The 20633-nt window shown below is 38.5% G+C and overlaps 2 protein-coding genes and 2 non-coding genes across 4 annotated transcripts; 3 read left to right on the top strand and 1 right to left on the bottom strand.

Annotated features, from left to right (window-relative positions):
- Positions 1 to 441: 441 nt before the first annotated feature.
- Positions 442 to 523, top strand: Trnas-gcu (transfer RNA serine (anticodon GCU)). Its single transcript has one exon. It is a non-coding gene; the product is annotated as a tRNA-Ser (tRNA).
- Positions 524 to 12065: 11542 nt separating this feature from the next.
- On the bottom strand, positions 12066 to 12172 carry LOC141426075 (U6 spliceosomal RNA). Its single transcript, XR_012451182.1, has one exon. It is a non-coding gene; the product is annotated as a U6 spliceosomal RNA (small nuclear RNA).
- A 2714-nt stretch (positions 12173 to 14886) lies between these two features.
- Positions 14887 to 15376, top strand: LOC109684190 (histone H2A type 1-J). The gene has a single exon (XM_020160465.2). The coding sequence runs from the start codon at positions 14924 to 14926 to the stop codon at positions 15314 to 15316; it is 393 nt and encodes a 130-aa protein (XP_020016054.1). The 5' UTR covers positions 14887 to 14923; the 3' UTR covers positions 15317 to 15376.
- Positions 15377 to 18487: 3111 nt separating this feature from the next.
- Positions 18488 to 18865, top strand: H4c9 (H4 clustered histone 9). The gene has a single exon (XM_020160466.2). The coding sequence runs from the start codon at positions 18510 to 18512 to the stop codon at positions 18819 to 18821; it is 312 nt and encodes a 103-aa protein (XP_020016055.1). The 5' UTR covers positions 18488 to 18509; the 3' UTR covers positions 18822 to 18865.
- The last annotated feature ends 1768 nt before the right edge of the window (positions 18866 to 20633 follow it).

Here is a 20633-nt window from a genome sequence, read left to right as displayed (position 1 = left end):
TTAACCACGAATTAGGAGCTCAAATTCGCCAGCTCCCCTGAGGTCAGCACCATTAGCACCAGTACGTGAGCGCCACCAGCGCGCGCGGCGGCGGGGGCTCGCAGAAGCGCTGACCGCGCGCCGCACCTGCCGCCAGAGGGCGCCGCCGGAGCGGATGGGCGGGGTTTCCGCGCGGCCACGCCCACCACCGGCTCCCGCGCCTCCTGCGACCCAGCCAGGCTGGAGAAGGGAAGCGATCGTTCCAGTGAGGATGTTTCTAGCCCGTCTCGACCACTTTTAGGAGTGCCACAAAAGAAAATCTTTCCCTTTTTTTCCCCACTTTCAACTTTTCCATTTTAGTTTCTCGTTCCTTCGTGTGACTAGTCATCTCCACGCTTTCGATCGGGGTTCCCAAGGGTGTATGTACCCTGAATTGAGACACTCACAACGCCGTCGCACCGTGACGAGGTGGCCGAGTGGTTAAGGCGATGGACTGCTAATCCATTGTGCTCTGCACGCGTGGGTTCGAGTCCCACCCTCGTCGGTTGGAGTCTTTTACCAAGAAAAAGTGGTTTCCATCCAATCTTCTCAGTTCTCTTGGAACGGCTCTGACTTTGGCAAGAAGGAAGCTGCCCTGCTCCTAATTCGTAAACGTTACTGTACTTTTCCCCGTTATGGTTGTTTGGGTATAGGTTGTCAATATTGTTTAATCCAAATTCTTCACTTGATCAATTTAATGAAATTCCTTCTGGTGGGCTTCCTCCCTAGTAACTGAAGAAATGAGAGGAAGAATGGGAGGGAAGAAATAAATAAATGAAGAGATTTCATTTAAAGCTGACAAAAAGGAGGTAGAAAGGAGTCTGATTATTCCAGTTCCTTCTCTTAGAAATCCTTATGACTATGAGCAGTAAAACGTAAAGGTCAGCAAACCTCACACACGCTCGCAATTACTTATATACTTTATATACTACATAGTCACACAAATTTTTAATTTATCTAGTAAGTAGAAAGGCTAGAATTTTTCCAAATTCCATTCTCTAATTATGTTTTTATTTGCTACAAACCTATTAGTTATTAAAATTACTCACTGCAAAATATATTTCCTGCTACTTTTCAAATATTTTTCAAATAATTTAATCACAGAAACTTTTAAAATACACTGAAGTTTCATTACCATAAAATAGCCATGTAATTACCTCAAAAGTTCCATCTTACCACAATTTTTAAATTCCTGTTATACAAAAAAATTTATAACTTTTAAAGTTTTTATTGTGAAACTTATTACAAATGCAGAAAAGTTCATAAAACATATACACCAACTTATGCAGTTACAAAGCAAGCACTTGCATAATTGTGACAAAGGTCAAAGAAGTAGAACATGACATCTAACAAGAGCCCTTTGTCATTGTTCCTTCTTCTCCCCAAATTTATACTAACCTAACTTCCACTTTTATTACTTCTTTGTATGTTCTTATTATCAGCAATTTTTTTTTATTTTTAACCATGAATGTACACCTATCTCTGAATAAATTCTATATAAATAGAATAATATATATTTACTTTTGTGCTTTTTATAATGTCCAATATGTTTCATCATTATTACTATAGAGGTCATTTATCTACTTCCATTTCTATGTAACTTGTCACAGTATGAATATACTACAATTTATTTATCCCTTGTATTCAGTCTATTGTTGTACACCAAATCACCCTAAAACTTAGTTGTTTGGAACAAGTATTATCTCCCACTTTCTGGGAGTCAGGATTCTAGTTAGAGTAGTTTAGTTGTCTTTTTGGGATCAGCATCCCTCACAAAGCTGCAGTGCCACCAAAAGGAAAAAAGAAAGAGAATCCATGAGTTTCTGTATGCCAATCACCACTTTCAAATAGTTATCAATATTTTATTATAAAGAAAACTCTGATACCATGTCATTCTTTAAAACATTTGTCCTGTGTTTCTAGTTGGTAAGGACATTATGAATAATTATGTCTAATATAATTGTCAATAGTTCTCAATATTATCATATATTTAGACTAGTTCAAATTTCCCAAAATGTTTAAAAATGCTTTTCAGATTGACAACACCAAATGCTGTTGAGGACGTAGCGCAAAAGAAACTGTCAGTCACTGCTGATGGGAATGCAAAGTGGTACAGCTATGTTGGAAAAAGTATAGAGACAGTAAGCAGTGGTTCCTAGTAGTTGGGAGTGGGAGTAAGGAATGAGTAGGAAGAGAATAGGGTATTTTTTGGTCAGTGAAAATTCTCTATATTATACTATAGTGGTAGACACATGACAGTATACTTTGTCCAAACCCACAGAATGTACAACACCAAGAGTCAATCCTCACATAAAGTAGATTTAATATTGCCTTGCTTGTTTTTAAGAAACCATGACTATTTGAAGTTATTCATCATCCTTTATTTGAATATAGCTATTTTCCTCCATCAAAAGTTAGAGACCTTTCCAAATACAGCAAATAAAAACATAAAATGCCTAATTACATTTGAATTTCAGAAAGTTTTTAGTATATCTTATGAAATATTTGGAGCATACTTACATTCAAAAGTATTCCTTGTTTGTTTGGAATTCAAGTATCCTTTATTTTATTTGGCAAGTCTACCTCCATCACTGTCAACCCAGTAATCTTCTGGATCTTGTACATAGTCGTTATTAAGCATATGTACTCAATATAGAAATATAATTAGTGCTTCAGTGGTTGTGCTTCAGGAAATTTATGTAACATCCTGGGTGAGTTGCAGGAATTGATGTATTTACATATTTCAGAAAGAATGTCCAGTGACATTTTTAGATGATTGAATAGGCCAATATGGGTTTACCTTTGCCCTCTCACCAAGTAAGCAAAGTTTATATTTGATCACCTCCTTTTTATAGACTTTTCCTTAGAACTTTCTAACATTTGATTCTCCAGGTAATCTTCCATAAACCTCCTTAACTCTCTTCCCCTTCTAGAAGGACATAGAAGGGTGTTTTGGAAAATGTCAGTCTAGTATGAGAGAACCAGCTGCCAAAAGTGGAAGAGCTTGTGAGATAAATAAATAGACAGATTGAGGGTTGCACAAAATTTATTAGGCACTTGCACAGTTCTGTGTGTTTTGGATAGCAGTAAGACAGGAGAATTCCCACACTCCAAAGGCAACAGGAAAAGATTTATAAGTTAAACTAGACAAGGTGAGCTATAGCCAACCAAAATGTACCTGACCTTTCTCAAAAACTATTAACATCAAACATCATTGAAGAAACAGTCTGGGCATCAGTGGCCAGCATGACATTCTCAACAGACTATCTTAAAGACTGTCCTGTAGGGTTTGGGATGCCTGTCGGGGTCACCTGCAGTCATAATGGTTATGACCAAGATGGCCACAGTCATGTCAAGCTGAATCCCTGTAGGGACAATGTATTTCTGGAAATGAACCTAAGGACATGGATGCTGATGGTGGACCCACTATTCACTCTGTCTTTCTCTTTTCATTCCAGATTTCTAGTGCCTCGTTTTTCTTATATTCAAAATATCATGCACCTTTCAGACTCTTGAGATAATAAAAGTGAAATAAAAATATAAAGTGATTTTTAGGCTCTCAAAAAAATGCCATGTATTTTGCATTCATATATGAAAATAGAAGATTGAAACCTGTTGAAATTATTTTAAGAAAGGGAGATGAGGATGATGGAGAATGATGGAAGGGGCAAATCCAACTAAGGTATATTGTAAGCACATATGTAAATGTCACAATGTATCACCTTGTACAACTAGTAAATACTAATAAATTTTTTTTAAAGAGTCAAGTCCTAAAAAAAGAAAAGAAAAAGATGCCACTAATTGCTCTTATTTGGCTGTTCCTTTCAGAAATAGATACACAAGGTCTCAATCTCAGAACAGGGCTTAAGGGTATTCCAAGGACTAGAAGTCTTTGAAATCCAATGGCTAGCTGGGTGCTGGTGGCTCACACCTGTAATCCTAGCTAGTTGGGATTCTGAAATCAGGGGGATCTAAGTTCAAGGCCAGCCCAGGCAAATAGTTCCTGAGACCCCCATCTCCAAAATAACCAGAACAAAATGGACTGAAGGCCTAGGTAGAGTGCCTGCTTTGCAAGAACAAAGCCCTGAGTTCAAACCTCAGTCATAAACACACACACACACACACACACACACACACACACAGGAATAATAGTACTACTAATAATAATATGAAGGTAAAAAATTTTAAATGAAACACAGTGGCTGTGGTACAGGCCCATAAAAAAGTCTCTAATCATCATCAAATAAGCATATCCTTATGGCCAGCAGAGTAGGTGAAAATGGTGAGAAATGTTTGGGGAAATTACCTCTCTAATTTCCCTGATGTGGTTCCTAAGGGTGAAGAAGTATGTAGAATGGATAATGTGCCCGGGTATCTGTTTCTCTAGATATGGTGGCCTGTTGCTGAGTCAAGGACAGAGTCTATGTCTATAGGGAATTTATTTATTCTTCTGGGAGACAAATGCTAAACAGCAATTAGAAGTTTTCTTGATATAATTTTCCTGTGTGCTGTGAACAATCAAATGAGGCTATGAATGTCTAAAACAGGGGACCCTTACCTGTTAGGAAAACAACCCAGAGTACATGGTATCAAAGTTGTGAACTGAAGGAGTGAGGGCAACAAAGGGCCATGAGTACACAACACTTTTTTACTGACATCTGGCTGATAGAATTATGTATGTTCCTACTCTAGAGAAGCCTCCATTTTGAATTATTTTGATTCAGTGATATAGGAGCTAGGAGAAAAAGACCCCCAAAATTTTATGGCTACATAGTATTGACATATTTTTGAAGAGATCTGTAATAAAAAATTAATGCAGATTTTTTCAGTTTTACATAATAAAAATATTTATCATTTTTATCCTTGTTTGTTGATGTGTTAAAATATTTTAAATGCATGTAATATTTTTGTGTGTTTTAAGAATCAAATTCAGAAAAGTAAAGAAAACAATTTTTTAATATTTTTTGTCCTGAAGAAATTATATTACCATTGCATATTTCAAGTCTTTCTTCTTCACTATTAAGTGCACTGTTTATGTGTGCATTCTTATACACAAAACAGGTGCCAAGAAAATTCTGAAGTGACAGAATAACCCAAAAAAGAAACAGCCACAAATCCTAGAGTCCTCATAGGCTGATCAGTTTCCTGTCCTATTCTGATTGGCTTTTAAAAGGAAATCCAATCACAAGGAGGAAGCAATTGAGATTGATATGACAGAGAATGGGTGGAAAATTTTATCTCACCTGTCACAATTTGAGGGCAGGGTCAGACCAGCTGGGAGATTTCAGTGTTGGAGGCCTGAGGAGAGCAGCTCCTTGGTAGTAAGAGGCGTTTTAATTCTTGCATTCTTTCTATATTTTAGTAAAAGTCCCTTCAATGAAGAATATGTGCTTACTATTGGGGGTGTTTATTTTTTTAAAAACACAGTAATGAGATAGTCTAGAAGGTATTATAATAATCACACCTCATTCCTTTTTAAGTGAAATTCCTCTGTCCCCTCAACCTTGAACTCTTTATAGAAAACATTAATGAAGACTCTGGGGAGTTTAAAAGCTTTTGAGATAAGTGTTAGGCAGAAAAAAAAATGATACTAAGGAACACAAAATTATAAGTACAGATGAGGATCATTCAATTAAATGAAAACAAAACTAGCCCTTTTCAGATTTTTGTTGTTGTTTTGTTCGAGTCTGAACTCAGGGCATCACATTTGCAAAGCGGGTACCCTACTACTTGAGCCATACCGCCAACTAATTTTTTACTCTGGTTATTTTGGAAATAGGGATCTCACAAACTATTTGCCTGGGCTGGTTTTCAAACCATGATCCTCTTGATCTTAGCCTCCCAAAAAGATAGGATTATAGGTGTGAGTCATTGGTGCCTGGCTTGATTTTGAGTTTTTGAGACAGGGTCTCCCTTTCTCAAAGAGGGCCTCCTGACTCTGCCTCCAGAGCACTGGTATTACATGCAAGTGCCACCATGCCCAGCCTTGGCCATTTTTCCAAGCAGATTTTGTTTTTTGTTGTTGCTATTTTTTGTGGAGTTTTTTTTGGTCTTGTTTTCTTTTGTTTGTAAACATCTATTCTGCCTTCACTGAATGGATATGAATCATGAATCATATTTCACTTCAATTGCCTGTTAGCTTTTAAAAAAAATTTCCTCTGAGGGGAGCATTGTTCCCAAAAGTACCACAATACCAGGTAGATATGTGAAGTGGAGAATATATACTATTTTCCTCCAATAGAGGATGTATTAAGATAGTAAACTGACTTGATCTTAACTAAAATGCCAAGAAGCAATTCCTGTTAGCTTCTTTAACTCCTAAACTTTAGTCCAAGCATGAGGTTCCTATACTGCCACATAATGAACACTTAACTATCTTCAAAAAAATAAAAGATTGCCACACAACAATGAGAAGCTCCCTCTTTTGTGATGACAAAACTTTCACTGCTGTATGCTCCTTCCACAGCATCCATGGCTGAACTCAGGAAAGTTCCACCTAGCCTGCTTTCAAGGACTGCTTTAAAGAGCCCTAGTCTATGAGGTAAAGATACCGCACCCCTCTCAGGAGCCTTACCTTGATGGAGACTGACAGAAGGCTTTACATCTGGCCAGAGTGTTTCTTAGAGGAAGAAAATTCAGGAAAACTTGGTGATGGACAATTTGCTCAGTCTCAGCAGAGATCTAAAACCAGCACTGAATAGGAGGGTGAGCATTGGTCCTGGGGAGGTGCACTTCTGTGGGGAGTAGGCCACCCTCCCACCCCACCCATTCCACTCATTTACAATTTACACTGTTAGGTGAGTTCTGATTTTTTTTTTTTTTTTTGGATGGCCTGGGGTTTGAACTCAGGGCTCTCAGCTTGCAAATCCTCTGATTCTTAATACCATTCCCTGAATGTTTTTGCAGCTCTGTGAGACTCAGTGTTGTTCTCACCTCTTATATCACATCACAGTAGCAAACAAAATGTTCTCGTTGTGCCTGTTTTAGTGAGTTATTTTAGTGAGGTATTTAGTGAGTAGGACCCTGAGATTCTTCCTCAGAGAGTAGGGTCCTAACCCAGGAAGGAAATAGCAATTCAGCGACCTAACAATGGTTCTGGCAGGACTCAGCCTCTGGGCAACTCCAAGAAAGGATTCATGCTTGCCCTTCCCCTCAGAGGTGAGCATCAAGCTCATCTTCAGGGAAGATGCAGCCACTGTAAGGTAGGAGTTTTCTCCTCAGGTCACAAGGCAGGTGCACTGCTGAGATGCTCTGGCCACTCTACTTACTAATAGGAAAGGGCTCCAAGAGAGATAATATGAAAAGCAATGGGCAGAACCTTGTGAGGAACATATGGCCATCAGAGTTGAAGGAGTAAAGAGAATCCATGTTTATATATTTGCCTAAGAAGACGCCCCAGATAGGTACACAGGAAACTAATAAACATGTATTTTTGTGGTAGTCAGAGATAAACACAGCCAAACATTCGTTAGTGAAAACATTTTATTTAATGACCACCGATACTAAGGAAAAGAGCTGAGCTCCATTCTGATTTGTACAAAGCTGATAAGACATTTTAAAGGGAGAATGAGGGAGTAGGGAGGGGAAATAATAGGTATTTAAGCAGGCCAGGAAAGTAAAAAATTACAAAAGCACAATGGGGTGTTGGTCCTTATGAAATCCATCTAGGTTTGTTAACTGGCCTTTATCCAAGTTAGGCTTCTAACCCATCAAATAAAGGGAGACAGCACCCTAAATTCAGATGTTCATTGGAACAGTAAATTCTGGCAGCATGAACTGAGTTTTCTCAGTTGGGCACTTAAGGGAACTACAGCCTTGAGCTGGTGGAAAGTATGCTAGTATTTAAACAGATCTTTTTAGGCCAAGATTGAGGCCTAAAACAGAGGAGGCCTCAGAAAAGCCTAACTAAATTTGGTCAAAAAGAGATTCTTTGTCATGTAGATGGGGGCACTGGGGTAGTTGGGGACTACTGGGAATGGGATTAATTTCATTCTTACATGTGTAATTATTAACCCCTAGCTATGAAAGGCCTAATGGAAACCATAAAACAGTTTCAGCTACATTATCCTAAAGGGCCACAAGATGGCGACAGCGTTTCTTAACTGACCTTCAGGATGATGAAGGGGTCACTGCCATTTCCTCCCATGGCCAGATTTCACACCAAGGAATCTCAGAGCCTGCCTCTCTTCAAGTGATTCCCTTGGTTCAGTGGCCAGAACCTCTCTGCACCAATGCTTGATTCCTCTCAGCGTGGTCCTTTGTTGATCAAAAGAAAAATATAGTCGATAATTGCACCAGCATTTTTTTTTACATTTTTTGGTACAGTTTATGCACATGCATAGACAATACACTGTACTTCCATCCAAGTGCCCATCATCACACATGCTTCAACAATTACCAACATCTCATCCATGCTGTTTCATCATCTACGCCCAAACTGAGCAGGCAAGGGAATCTAAAGAAATCCCAAGCATTGATTGCAATCATGAATATTTTCCAAACATCCTAACAGATATGGATGTAAAGAAATAAAAAGGGTTCATACATAAGAAATTTTTAAATGACTTATAACATCACCTAATACCAAATCCTTAAAAATAGAATCTCCAGTTGCCTCAAACTTGTTTTTTTTTCTTTTGTCTGAGTGTGAATTCCATCAGATTCACACATGGCATTTGTTGCTGTTCCTCCTGAATATATTTTAATCCATAACATTTACCCAAATTTCCAAGAAGTTATGTTTGCTCTCTGGAAAAGGAATTGGGAGACTATAATCTGGGTGAAAGGAATTCTCATTGATCATGGATTGCTATTGGTTTTAGAATGTTTCTTTGAAAACTGTTGGGGGGAGAGGGAGGTCCTAAAAAGCAAAAACAAAACAAAATCCAGTAAAATCATTTCAGGTTAAATCAGAAGGGTTCTTACTTAGTATCTCGGAGTTCGTAATTGAAAATTTTAATCTGAAAATCTTAGCTCCATATCCAATAAAAATATATTTTCTGCATCTATAGATAAAATGTTAGAAACACATCTTGATACTTTTATTCAGAATTAGGAAAGAGAATCAGAGTGAAAAAAGAATGGGAAGGGAGTTTCCTTCTATGTTAAAATAAGAAAAACAATGCTTTGGAAAAATGCAGTATTGAGTTTTCTGTGATTAGGTTAATGGAAAAATAAATACAGGAAATATAAAGGAGGAAATATAAGTAGATAGGCCGTAGGTATTAGGGTTTAAATTCAAGGCTTCACGTTTGCTAGGCTGACACTCTACCACTTGAGCCATTCCACTAGCCCCAATTTCCAATAATTTTTAAAACCTTATCTGTGTATTTACAAATTTGTACAGTAATTTACATTAGTATAGTTCAAGTTGCACTTGAAGTTTTTGAGATAGTATGGTTAACCAGCTTTTTTTTTTCTTTTTCCAAGACAGTGTCTCTCTATGTAGCCCAGACTATCCCAAAACTCACTATATACCCTAGGCTAGCCTTGGGCTCTTAATCCTCCTGCCTAAGCCTCCTTAGTATTGAGATTATAGTTGTATACCACGAGGCCCAGCTCAATGTGTATTTTTTTTAAGAGTATTTTTAGAAACATTCAAATTGCCTCTCTAAAGAGGAACAGACTAAGACAAAGGGAGGCAGGGAGAAAAAGTCAGAAAGAAAACTAGGACACAGAGAGTTCAAAGGCCCAACTCCTTTAAGTCAAGACTTCCCCCACCTTTCTTAATGCCAGCTAATGAATCTAATTAAAACTACTTTAACTTAATATTTGTTTTAAAATTTGGTAAATCAGTACAATTTAACAGATTCATCTCTGTGTACTGGTGGAAGTATTTCTCTTTTTCTAAAAGAGAAAGTCCTAAGATGCAAAGAAAAAAAGCAAAATTTTCTTGAGTTCGTTCTTAAGTGTAATATGAGAGGTACCAGTCCATTTCTACTTCTCAGCTTTCTAACCGATGTATATTGGTAATGGGAGAAATTATACCTATTTTTAAATCGCTATTCAGCACATATATAATGCCCTATTGAACAGCACTCCAATAAGCTGCTAAATTCTTCAAGGGACCTACACTTATGAGGGATTTGGTGCTTATTAAGACTACTGAGAGGCTGGAGGTGTCACTCAGTGGTAGAGCACTTGCCTAGCAAGTGAGAGGCCCTAGGTTCAGTCCTCAGTGCTGCAAAAGAAAAAAGAAAAGAAAAAGAAACCAATGTTCACCATGGCCATCCATGCATTGCATTACCTCTTCTCTGTCATGTATAGAAATGAGTTTTTAAAATGTGAAATACAAGATAAAAACTAGTAACATCATAGATGGTCTTGATAGCATAAGAGAAAGTGAAGCACATTCAAATCTAGAATAACACAAATCCATATCTCATTAAACAAACTCAATGAACAAAAATGCATGCCTCGTCTATGACAAAATAGTTGCAATAATACAAGCATATTTGCCCTGGCACATGGGACACTTAGCTGTACTGGTATCCAAGTCATCCTTGGAGAGCTGTCTACACTGCAGATCTCACATATCTCTACCATTGCCACCCTGGTCATTTCATTTACAAATTGTTTGGACAGTAGGTGGAGTGCTATGAAAAGAGACCAAGTAACACCCACATGGTTGATATTATATGTTGATAACTGACAGCCTCCTCTGAAGAGTGGGCCTTATATAGTTAGCATTCACAGGGGATCTTATTCTTATCCTCCGGGACCATTCTAAGAAATTCATCCACATCACTCTTCCCCAAAACTTCTTGTCAACAACCTCCAAACAGACAAACTATTAGCCAAGCACATGAATTAAAGATCGTAGATCAGTATCCTTCTAGAAAAACTAAACAGTGAAATATAATGCTCCAAACTCTGCCCAGAGGCAGTAACTCTCTAAGGACACTCCTGAATGGAGCAATATTATATTACTGTTTCTAACACTACTATTACTGTTAGTGTCAGTAGTATTACTCACATATGTTGAATGTTTACTATATACAGGACATTGTTCTAAGTATATTAAAAATATTAACTTGTGACACACTATTACATATCTATTTTTTTTGAGACGATATCACTAAGTAGCCCAGGCTGTCCTTGAACTCAGAAAGATTACTTCCTGTCTTTGCCTCCTAAATGCTGGGATTATAGATGGGCACTACCACACCATGCTCATCTCAGCTCATAAAATGAGGTGGGTAGGCAAAGAAAGTAATTTGTCAATGCTTCATAGCAAGTGGCAGGGCAAAATTTCTAACTTAGATAGCCTTAATCAATGACTTATAGAAAACCCCTCATTGTTAAGAAATTTTAAAATAGACCTAAGTTTCAGAAGTAGAAATAATTGGAATATAAGTCACTTGCTTGCTCTAGCAGGGTCGTTTATGTCATCTCCACAGAATCATCACATATTGATGTATATAGACTTCAATTTTACAGATCTGATAATATGCAAGTAATAGTGAGAAGCAAGTCGGGTGCCAGTGGCCCACTCCTGTAATCCTAGCTACTCAGTAGGCAGAGATCAGGAGGATTACAGTTCGAAGCCAGCCCAGGCAAACAGTTCTCAAGACCCTATCTCAAAAAAAAGTCACAAAAATGGGCTGGTGGTGTGGCTCAAGGTGTAGGTCCTGAGTTCAAACACCAGTACTGAAAAAAAAAAAAAATAGTGAGAAGCACAGGTATATTCGTCTGGTTTCTGAATGTCAAGTGAATAATGCAATTTCCACAGTAAATGAATATAGATATACTCACAACAACTAAGCAAAATAATAATGATATATGAAACAAGTTCTGCAAAAATCCGTATTTTTAAATTAAAAAATTCTACTCTTTCATATACACAATGTAAATTATGTCTTTATACAATGAAGACTAAACATGGTTGCATATCAAAATAAAGAAAATGTATATTATAATGAAACTAACACAGCAATGATGATTTAACTGAAGAATAGATATCTGCATGATTTTGTGTTTATGTTACTATTCACCTGGCTTAATGGGTACCTGATTTTAATAATCAATGTAGATTTCTTTTTCTTTTTTGTTTAAGGGATCATTTCACAAACTTGGATGTCATCCTTACCCAGGGGCCATACTTATCTTCTCTAGATCATTCCAATTTTAGTATATGTGTTGCCAAAGTGAGCACTCATTTAAAAGATTTTAAAAGAAAGACATGCCCACAAGAAAAAGGAAATATCATTATTTGATACTGCTTGTTGGAAAAAGTATCTTAAAAGCAGCTATTTCTAAGGCTGGGGATGTAGCTCAATGGTAGAGCACTCCAGGCCTTGGATTTCATCCCTAGCACCATCACCAAAAAAAAAAGTACTTCTATTTCATTTAAAGCTATACCCTAAACAGACATAATTCTGGTTTGTGATTTCTCAGAAATTCCTGTCAATTCCAAATATTCTGAGCAATAAATATGTTTATTTTGTGATAAAATATACATGTTGGTGTGTGTGTGTGCATATAAATACATCACAATGTTAATTTTTTTAATGATATACTGTGATAGTTTGGCTTTGAACTAATTGAGATTGATTAGTGGTGGGTTGAATTGATACCATTTAGTTTTTAAAGCAAAGGATTAAACCTTACTTATTTATTTAAGTGCTAGGGATTGAACTCACTGAACTACCACCCAGCCCCATCATTCTTATTCTTACAGGGACTCTACCAAGATGCAAATAACCCAAAAGTAAATGCTTAATAGTTTAGTCTTCTGAATTGTGACTTCATCAATTCTGTAAAGTTTTCAAAAACTGAGTCTATAAATTTTCACTGTGAATAGATAATATGCTTTTAAGTCATCTTCCATCACAATTCCCTTTTTCTGACAAATTCTGCTTGTTACTCTGTTTCCTATAACCTATAAAGCAAAACAAACAAAAAGGATTTAACTTGGGAAAAATATCAGAAGATCAAGTGACATAACAAGTATAACATAAAAGACATTTGTGTTCTGTTTATTCACAGTTCTTAGTTATCATTAGTGTGGGATAACAATGGCAAAAGAAAATATTTGTTTTTCCCTTTCCCCTTTTGTTTTCAGGACGAGTGCACTTTATAGAGAACACATAAAAAGCAAACTAGAAACAACAATCAAAATAGACATACGTAATATATATGTAGTTGAGTATAGGGAGGCAGTTTTCAAATGCTGGACAAGTGATTAGAGAAGTTCAAAAAGGGAAGAAATTTCAGAAAGCAGGTAAGATTTTAAGTAGGCTCAAGTGGTAGTGAGCCTGCCTTGCAAGCTGGAGGCTGATTTCGAACCACACACCCACGAAGAGAAAAAAAAAAAAAAAAAACAGGGAACAGCAGCTAGGCATGGCGGTACACTGCTATAATCCCAGCACTAAGGAAACTGGAGCAGGAAAATCAAGTTTGAGTTCAAGGCTATAGGGAAAACCTTGTCTCAAAAAAAAGGGTGTGGGGGGATGGGGAGTATATTTCACAGTGAACTGAATGAGACTCCTATTGCTCTAGATATTATTGCCGTATTAAATTTAGATCCATTTATATAAAGTAGTTTGTAATTTATTTACAGGTTTATTTAGAATTACTACCTTTTAAAACCAGCCATAGGGGAAGCTTCCAAATTCTCTATAAATTGTTTTTGGTGTTGTTTTTACCAGACATAATTTTGAATAGCTATAACCTAGAAAAATATTGACTGATTGTCATTAGAAACCTCAATGAATGACCTGGAACTTAAAAATGTCAAGGAAAGGAGCTTTAATTTCAACTCTGGAATAAATTCTCAAACTGCTAATACACTCCCACAAAGCCATTTAATCTTGTAGTGTCTTCGATTGTGTGGATAACGGAAAATATCGTAGCTAGAAATAAAGCATTGCTGTCAGACTGAAAACTACATTCTTCAAGTATCTTTCTCTCCAACATAATCTTAAGTAATAAGTCTCATTCCCAAAAGGGAAAAACTAGAGAAAAATAATCAAACGCAGGCTCGACTAACGGACATTTCCCTAACTGCTGTGCACGCCTCTGAGTCCGCAATATCCGGTCCGTCCCCTCCCCGCCGTTCTGGCTTTGCTGATCACCGCAACCAAATCGGGACGCGCAGAGGGAGGAAGACCGCAGTCCCGGGAATTTCAAGTTTAAGTCCCACTCACCCAAACTGGTGGTCTCACCCCTGAATTTGCTTAGAATTAAAATTTTCTTTTCATTTCTTAACCCTGACGGCCATCGGAACTGGTCGTAGACCACTAAGCAATAACAAACAAACAAAACAAACGCTGTGGCAAGTTAAGAGCCACCACAGAAGAAAGACAAACAGATCTCTTTAAGAATATGGGTGGCTTCAGTGTTAAAAGTTGGCAGCCGACTTAGTAGTTACTTGGAGCTGGTCTACTTGGTGACGGCCTTGGTCCCCTCGGACACGGCGTGCTTGGCCAGCTCCCCGGGCAGCAGCGGCGCACGGCCGTCTGGATCTCCCGGGACGTGATGGTCGAGCGCTTGTTGTAATGCGCCAGGCGAGACGCCTCCCCCGCGATGCGCTCAGGATGCCCAGGGCCAGGGTACGTGGGGGTGGGGGGATGGCGGTGTTCGGGTGAACTTCTTCCAGCACCGCCACTAAAGACAAACAGAAACAACAGGAACTACGCACGCAGGGTCGGTTTCTACAAACCCTGTGCAAATAAGGGCTTGCGAAGTTTCCGTTTCTGATTGGTGATTATTCAGAGGGCCGTCAGAGGTTAGTTTTTTCCAATCAGGATAGGAAAATTCCAAATTCGCGTTTCTACTGGTTAAAATGAAGCTAAAGTCTTCACCAATGACAACTCTTCTTTTTCGCGCCCAGTGATGGTTATAAAGACTGCCGTGCTTACACTTTCCTTCACAGACTACTTGTCTTAAACACTTCAAAAGTGTCATGTCTGGACGTGGCAAGCAGGGCGGCAAGGCTCGCGCCAAGGCCAAGACCCGGTCTTCCCGTGCTGGTCTCCAGTTCCCCGTGGGCCGTGTCCACCGCCTGCTCCGCAAGGGCAACTATGCCGAGCGGGTCGGAGCCGGCGCCCCGGTGTACCTGGCGGCGGTGCTGGAGTACCTGACCGCCGAGATCCTAGAGCTGGCTGGCAACGCGGCCAGGGACAACAAGAAGACCCGCATCATCCCGCGCCACCTGCAACTGGCCATCCGCAATGACGAGGAGCTCAACAAGCTGCTGGGCAAAGTGACCATCGCCCAGGGTGGTGTGCTGCCCAACATCCAGGCAGTGCTGCTGCCCAAGAAGACTGAGAGTCATCACAAGACCAAGGGCAAATGAGAATCTGCACTAATTTGCAGCAAAGACCAAACCAAAGGCTCTTTTCAGGGCCACCCATATTTTCTTAAAAAGAACTTAACATTTGTCTTCTACTGGAGGGGAGGGGAGAAAAGACAGGAAAAACCCTTAGTTTACATTCTGGCCCTTCGGGCAGAATGTTAAAAAGCACTAGATCTAAAAAGTGGGAATTTCATACAGTCACAACTAGCCTCATTTAAGTTACTGTGAACAGACCTTGTGGGCTATTATAGTCATTGATTAACTTCATTTTCCTGCCTGGAATTCTTAAGTACTTTTATTGTACACGTTTTAATTTTTCCCCCTTTCATTTATCTCTTAGCTTCTGTTTCTAGCACTTAGACAGCCAACTACTTCCAGTCCTAGCTTAAATGATTGGAGGGTGGCGAAATGCTGACATCTAGCAATGATAGACGTTAATGTGGCTCCCTAAAGTAGTAAAATATTTTAACAGTCTAAAATGTATTCCACTTAACTAATGTTGAGGAAATAATTAAAATCTCAAAGAAAAGGAATAAATTTTGTTATGAATATGCATATTAAACCAAGAATATGAGACTCATCACAGGCAATCTTACAAAGATTGCAAAGGCAGAAATAAATTTTGCATGTAGGAAGCAGGTGACAGCTGAAGTTAGGTGCATCCCTTCTCTGGAAACGGGGATAATTGTCTTCCTGAATGATGATTACATTTCAAAGAGGTGGCTCTCCTGTCCTTGAAACATTGTTGAGTTGTAAGGGTGAATTATTAAGCCATTAAAAGTATTTGCATACATTTGAAAAGACTAGAGAAAAATTCTGAGAGAAAGTGGAGGAAAGCCTCTCTTCTATGTTCAAGAGGAAATTATGCCTCTTATTTTTAACTTGCCCCTCCACTGGCTTTTACTAGCTTTTTTTTTTTTTTCTTTAATGGAGGTGGTTTGCTGGGTTTTACAGGTTTTGTGCTTGCAAGATCCTTTACCACATGAACCACACCTCTAGCCCATCCACGAGATTCTTTCAATTGCCTTCCATCTGCCCCCTCTGTAACATAACTAAATTCCACAACTGCAGGTTGAATCAATTTTGTTTTTTCCAAGTATTTAGCAAGTTTTCCCTTACTGCAACACAAGCACAGAAAATCTTTTAATGAAGTTTTTCATTCTTATTTTTTTAATGTTCTGAAATTTAAGTGGAATACTTTGAAAATATTTTGAAAATGTAATGCAACATTGCTCTAAGTAACTCATTAAAAAAAAATCAAGAAAATCACTGAATAAAAAGGATATTGCATGCTACTAAAACTTGAATTTTGGACCTCAGACCCAAACTCCTAAGTTTCCAGGAGTGTCTGGTCTGGCCACTGGCCCCCTACATGCCAAATATATAGTAATGGTGAAGGACAGAGAAAGGAGATTTTTTTACACAGCTCAGGACACTTCATTTAAGCACTTAGCCCATTTTTAGACATCTTGGGTACAGACTTAAGCTTTAGCTTTAAATAAAGAGGGCAGGTATGCATAGTTAAATAGTCTCAGTCACAGGTGTGTTCCAGTGGACAGATTAATCCAGTGGGGCCTGATTGACCATTTTCTCACTCCTTAAATTCCAGAAAAGTTATTACTGTCATTACTTGAGGGGAGCAATCTGATTCCAAAGATATGATTACTCCTGCTCCAGGGTGTAGCCTTGTCAGTACAGGTAATTGTCCTCATTTGGAGGATGTCTGTCCTGCAAGGCTTCCTTAGGGGTAATTTTGTTTCCTTATCACATGATGTTATTGATCACTCCTGTCCTTCCTTGATTCCAATGTGGCTGCAAGAGAGAATTGCTCAGAGCAAAGGACAATGGTTACTAAATGGAGGCAGAGATGCCAAGCTTTTCTCCTGTTAGTTAATTCATGGGTCCAATTAAGGAGTCAGTGCTTTTCAGCAAAAGCACTTCAAGCACCCCTTATACTATTGCTGAAAAAAGTGAACAAGCAAAGTAAGAGTGTGTATATTTTTAAGTCAACTATATGCAACTAAAAATATGACATGTGTATAATTGTTTTAATAAGCCTTTCTTAGATAAAAATCATTTTCCTTGCATTTGAATTTTTAATTCATTAATGGAAATTCACTTTAAAATTAATGAGGTTTGATTTAATGTTTGAAACCTTATGTTATTCAGGAAAAAGAAAAAACTGAGATACATTCATAGAACTTAATTGACAGATTTGGTGTTTTTCAAGTTGAGGGGACACAACATTTCAGTTATTTATTAAAGAACAAATTTACCCCTGCATATACATAGTTTTAACAATTTTAAGCAAACCCCTAAAAGTTTTATTTATTGTAACTGATAAAATGATTTATAATTTCAAGAATTGTGATGATAGAAAATTTTTGAATAGGCAATTAAAGTGATGTTGAGCCCAGCTTTTTTTTTTTTTCTTTTTCTTTTGGCAGGACTGGGGTTTGAACACAGGGCTTCACACTTGCAAAACAGGCGCTCTACCACTCGAGCCACACCTCCAGTACTGAATAGTTAATTAAATAGAAATTACACTATCAAATACATTCGATGTATGATAAATTAAGTGTTCAAATGGTTAATGTTAATATACCGTACTGACTAACCAGTTCGTTCTCTTGTTATTTCTCTATTCAACAAACCATATCTGAATTATTCAGTTTTTAAGTGGTTCTGCCTATCATTAGTATGATTGTAGGCATAAAAGGAATTGGTGTTTGAAATATAAACAGATCTATTTAGGGGAAGAGAATTTATCCATCTTAAAGATCTGAAAATCCATCATTTTATTAGTTCATCTTATCCTTTCTAGGAAGTTAGCATATGGTGTACATTTCCACCGAACATTAAGGAGAAAAACGTTACAAATAGGATAGTGTTATGCAAAAACCGATAAAGAAAAATACATGCACGTACATGTACATCTATGTATCTTCTACAGTATTTTTTAATGAGCCACACTAAATGTAAAAAGGAGGAAACAGCCTTAGATCTTGACTTAAAAGGACTGAAAGAACAAAAAAAGCCACAACTTGCAGTTTGTTCCGCTTTTAGGGCCCCTCCCCCCGCCCCGGAGAGACTTCCCGCCTCAGCGTTTTGTGCTTTCACTCCGGTCCGCAGAGGCTGCCTATAAAAGCAGGTTTCTGTAGTCACCCAGACACAATTTTTTTCTCTACTCGAGATGTCAGGTCGCGGCAAAGGCGGGAAGGGTCTTGGCAAGGGCGGCGCTAAGCGCCACCGCAAAGTCCTGCGCGACAACATCCAGGGCATCACCAAGCCCGCCATCCGGCGCCTGGCCCGCCGCGGCGGAGTCAAGCGCATCTCCGGCCTCATCTACGAGGAGACCCGCGGGGTGCTCAAGGTTTTCCTGGAGAACGTGATCCGGGACGCCGTCACCTACACGGAGCACGCCAAGCGCAAGACGGTGACCGCCATGGACGTGGTCTACGCGCTCAAGCGCCAGGGCCGCACCCTCTACGGCTTCGGAGGCTAAGGTGCTTGTTTTGTACTAACTTAAAGGCCCTTTTCAGGGCCCCCACCTTTTCAATGAAGGGGTTAAGTGACGACCAACCGCCTCAAAGCAACGGTGTTGAAGAGCTAAAGCAGTGACTTAACTGCGTGAATGAAGCGTGGCAGCGAGAAATCCGCCTAACCACCACTGTACAAACTAGCAGACCAGTCACGCCAGCCTAAACACTGGCTAGGTGGTATTTGACGTTGTATTTCTCTAAAATTGCTTAGATTGCGTAATGGCTAATGTTCACTTGGTGGATTTTTAGGATTTGCAGATATTTCTCGTACATGCTTTGAGTCCTCTGTCCAGTACATGGCAGATTCTGGGATTTTATATTTGGATATATATGCAGAACTAATAGTGGGACTTTAGTACATGTAAAAGACTGGGGGAGGGTCAAAAAAAAGGGATAATGCGCGGTGGATCAAATATACATTTGGAAATAGCATAAAGAAACCCAAATATTTTTGAAAGAGGGGGAAAGTTACTCAAAATACACTCTGAATATGAGTTTTTGACATGAAACCCCCTTGTGCTATTTTCCTAGAGAAAAGTGGCATGCGACCGAGAAAAGTGAATGCTTAATTTTAACTAGTTTATATTTTAAATGGGTACTGGATTCAATTCGTTTCAGTCTTCAAGTGTGCTTGGAACAATCGAATCTAGTTTCTCCAACTAAATTTAAGAACTTGCAAGTTTCATTCTAATCTAAATACAAGTGTCACTACCCATGACAATTTAAGAGAATTTAGAATTATAATGGATTGTAAAAGTGTAAAATAACAGATTTTAGAGTCGAAAACAAATTCAAAATATCCACTTAATTTTGTGTTAATTGTTTACATGCTGAAATAATATTTTTGGTATACTGGGTCAAATTGAACATATTAAAGTTTCACCTGTTTGGGTTTTTTGGTTGTTTTTTGACCTTGTTAAAAATGTAGTTGCTAGAACTGGGCACCAGTGGCTCACTTCTGTAATCCAAGCTACTTGAGAGACTGAATTCAGAAAGGCTGAAGTTCCAGGCCAGCTGGGGAAATATTTCAAGAGACCCCATCTCCGAAATAAACCAGAGCAAAGTGAACTGAGAGTGTGGCTCAAATGGTAAGAGTGCCGTTTTACAAGCACAGAACCCAAATGGTAATAAGAGTGCCGTTTTACAAGCGCAGAACCCTGAGTTCAAATTCAACCCCAGTTCCCCCTCCCCACCCCCAAAAATGTAGTTACTAAAGAAAAAAATGTGTTAGAGTAACTGTTTTTAAGCTTTCAGACCCAAACATGAATATTTTAGAAACAACAAAAAAAAATCCTAGTGCAAGAAAGCCTAAGGAAGAATGAGAAAAAAAAAAAAAACAAAATTCTTTTTCTTCTACTCATATTTCTGAAGACAAGAAGTCTCACACCTCAGGTGATATCCCGGTTGTACTTCGATGAAATGTATTACACTTCTCATTAGCATGGAGTTGTGAAATTTGTTGCTTTAGGTACTCTGCATTAATAAGGACTAAGGTTTTCTCAGCTCAGAGGGACAAGGCCATGCCATTTTCTTAGGTCTTTTGACCTCTTTTACTTAAACTAGAACTAAAGACACTTATAAGAGAAACAAAACATGTGCTTGCAAGTTCATTAACTGTAGTTAAATAAACCTCCATACTTCAGTTTCACAGCTCTTCATAGTTTCCACAGGATGGAAGAATCTGAAGCAGTGACTATTCTGTGCAAATATTATTCAAGAGGCTGTAACAATTGCCAGATTGCATTGCTATGAATCAAACAATTGTTCTAAAGCTC

The sequence above is a fragment of the Castor canadensis genome, chromosome 8 (assembly GCF_047511655.1).
Source record: "Castor canadensis chromosome 8, mCasCan1.hap1v2, whole genome shotgun sequence".
Lineage (NCBI taxonomy): Eukaryota > Metazoa > Chordata > Mammalia > Rodentia > Castoridae > Castor > Castor canadensis.
Note: the sequence above shows the minus strand (reverse complement) of the source record. Positions and strands in the feature narration are given on the sequence as shown.

Excerpts from the sequence above, each read along its gene's own strand:
- LOC109684190 (XM_020160465.2), top strand. The coding sequence starts at position 14,924 with ATGTCTGGACGTGGCAAGCAGGGCGGCAAGGCTCGCGCCAAGGCCAAG.
- H4c9 (XM_020160466.2), top strand. The coding sequence starts at position 18,510 with ATGTCAGGTCGCGGCAAAGGCGGGAAGGGTCTTGGCAAGGGCGGCGCT.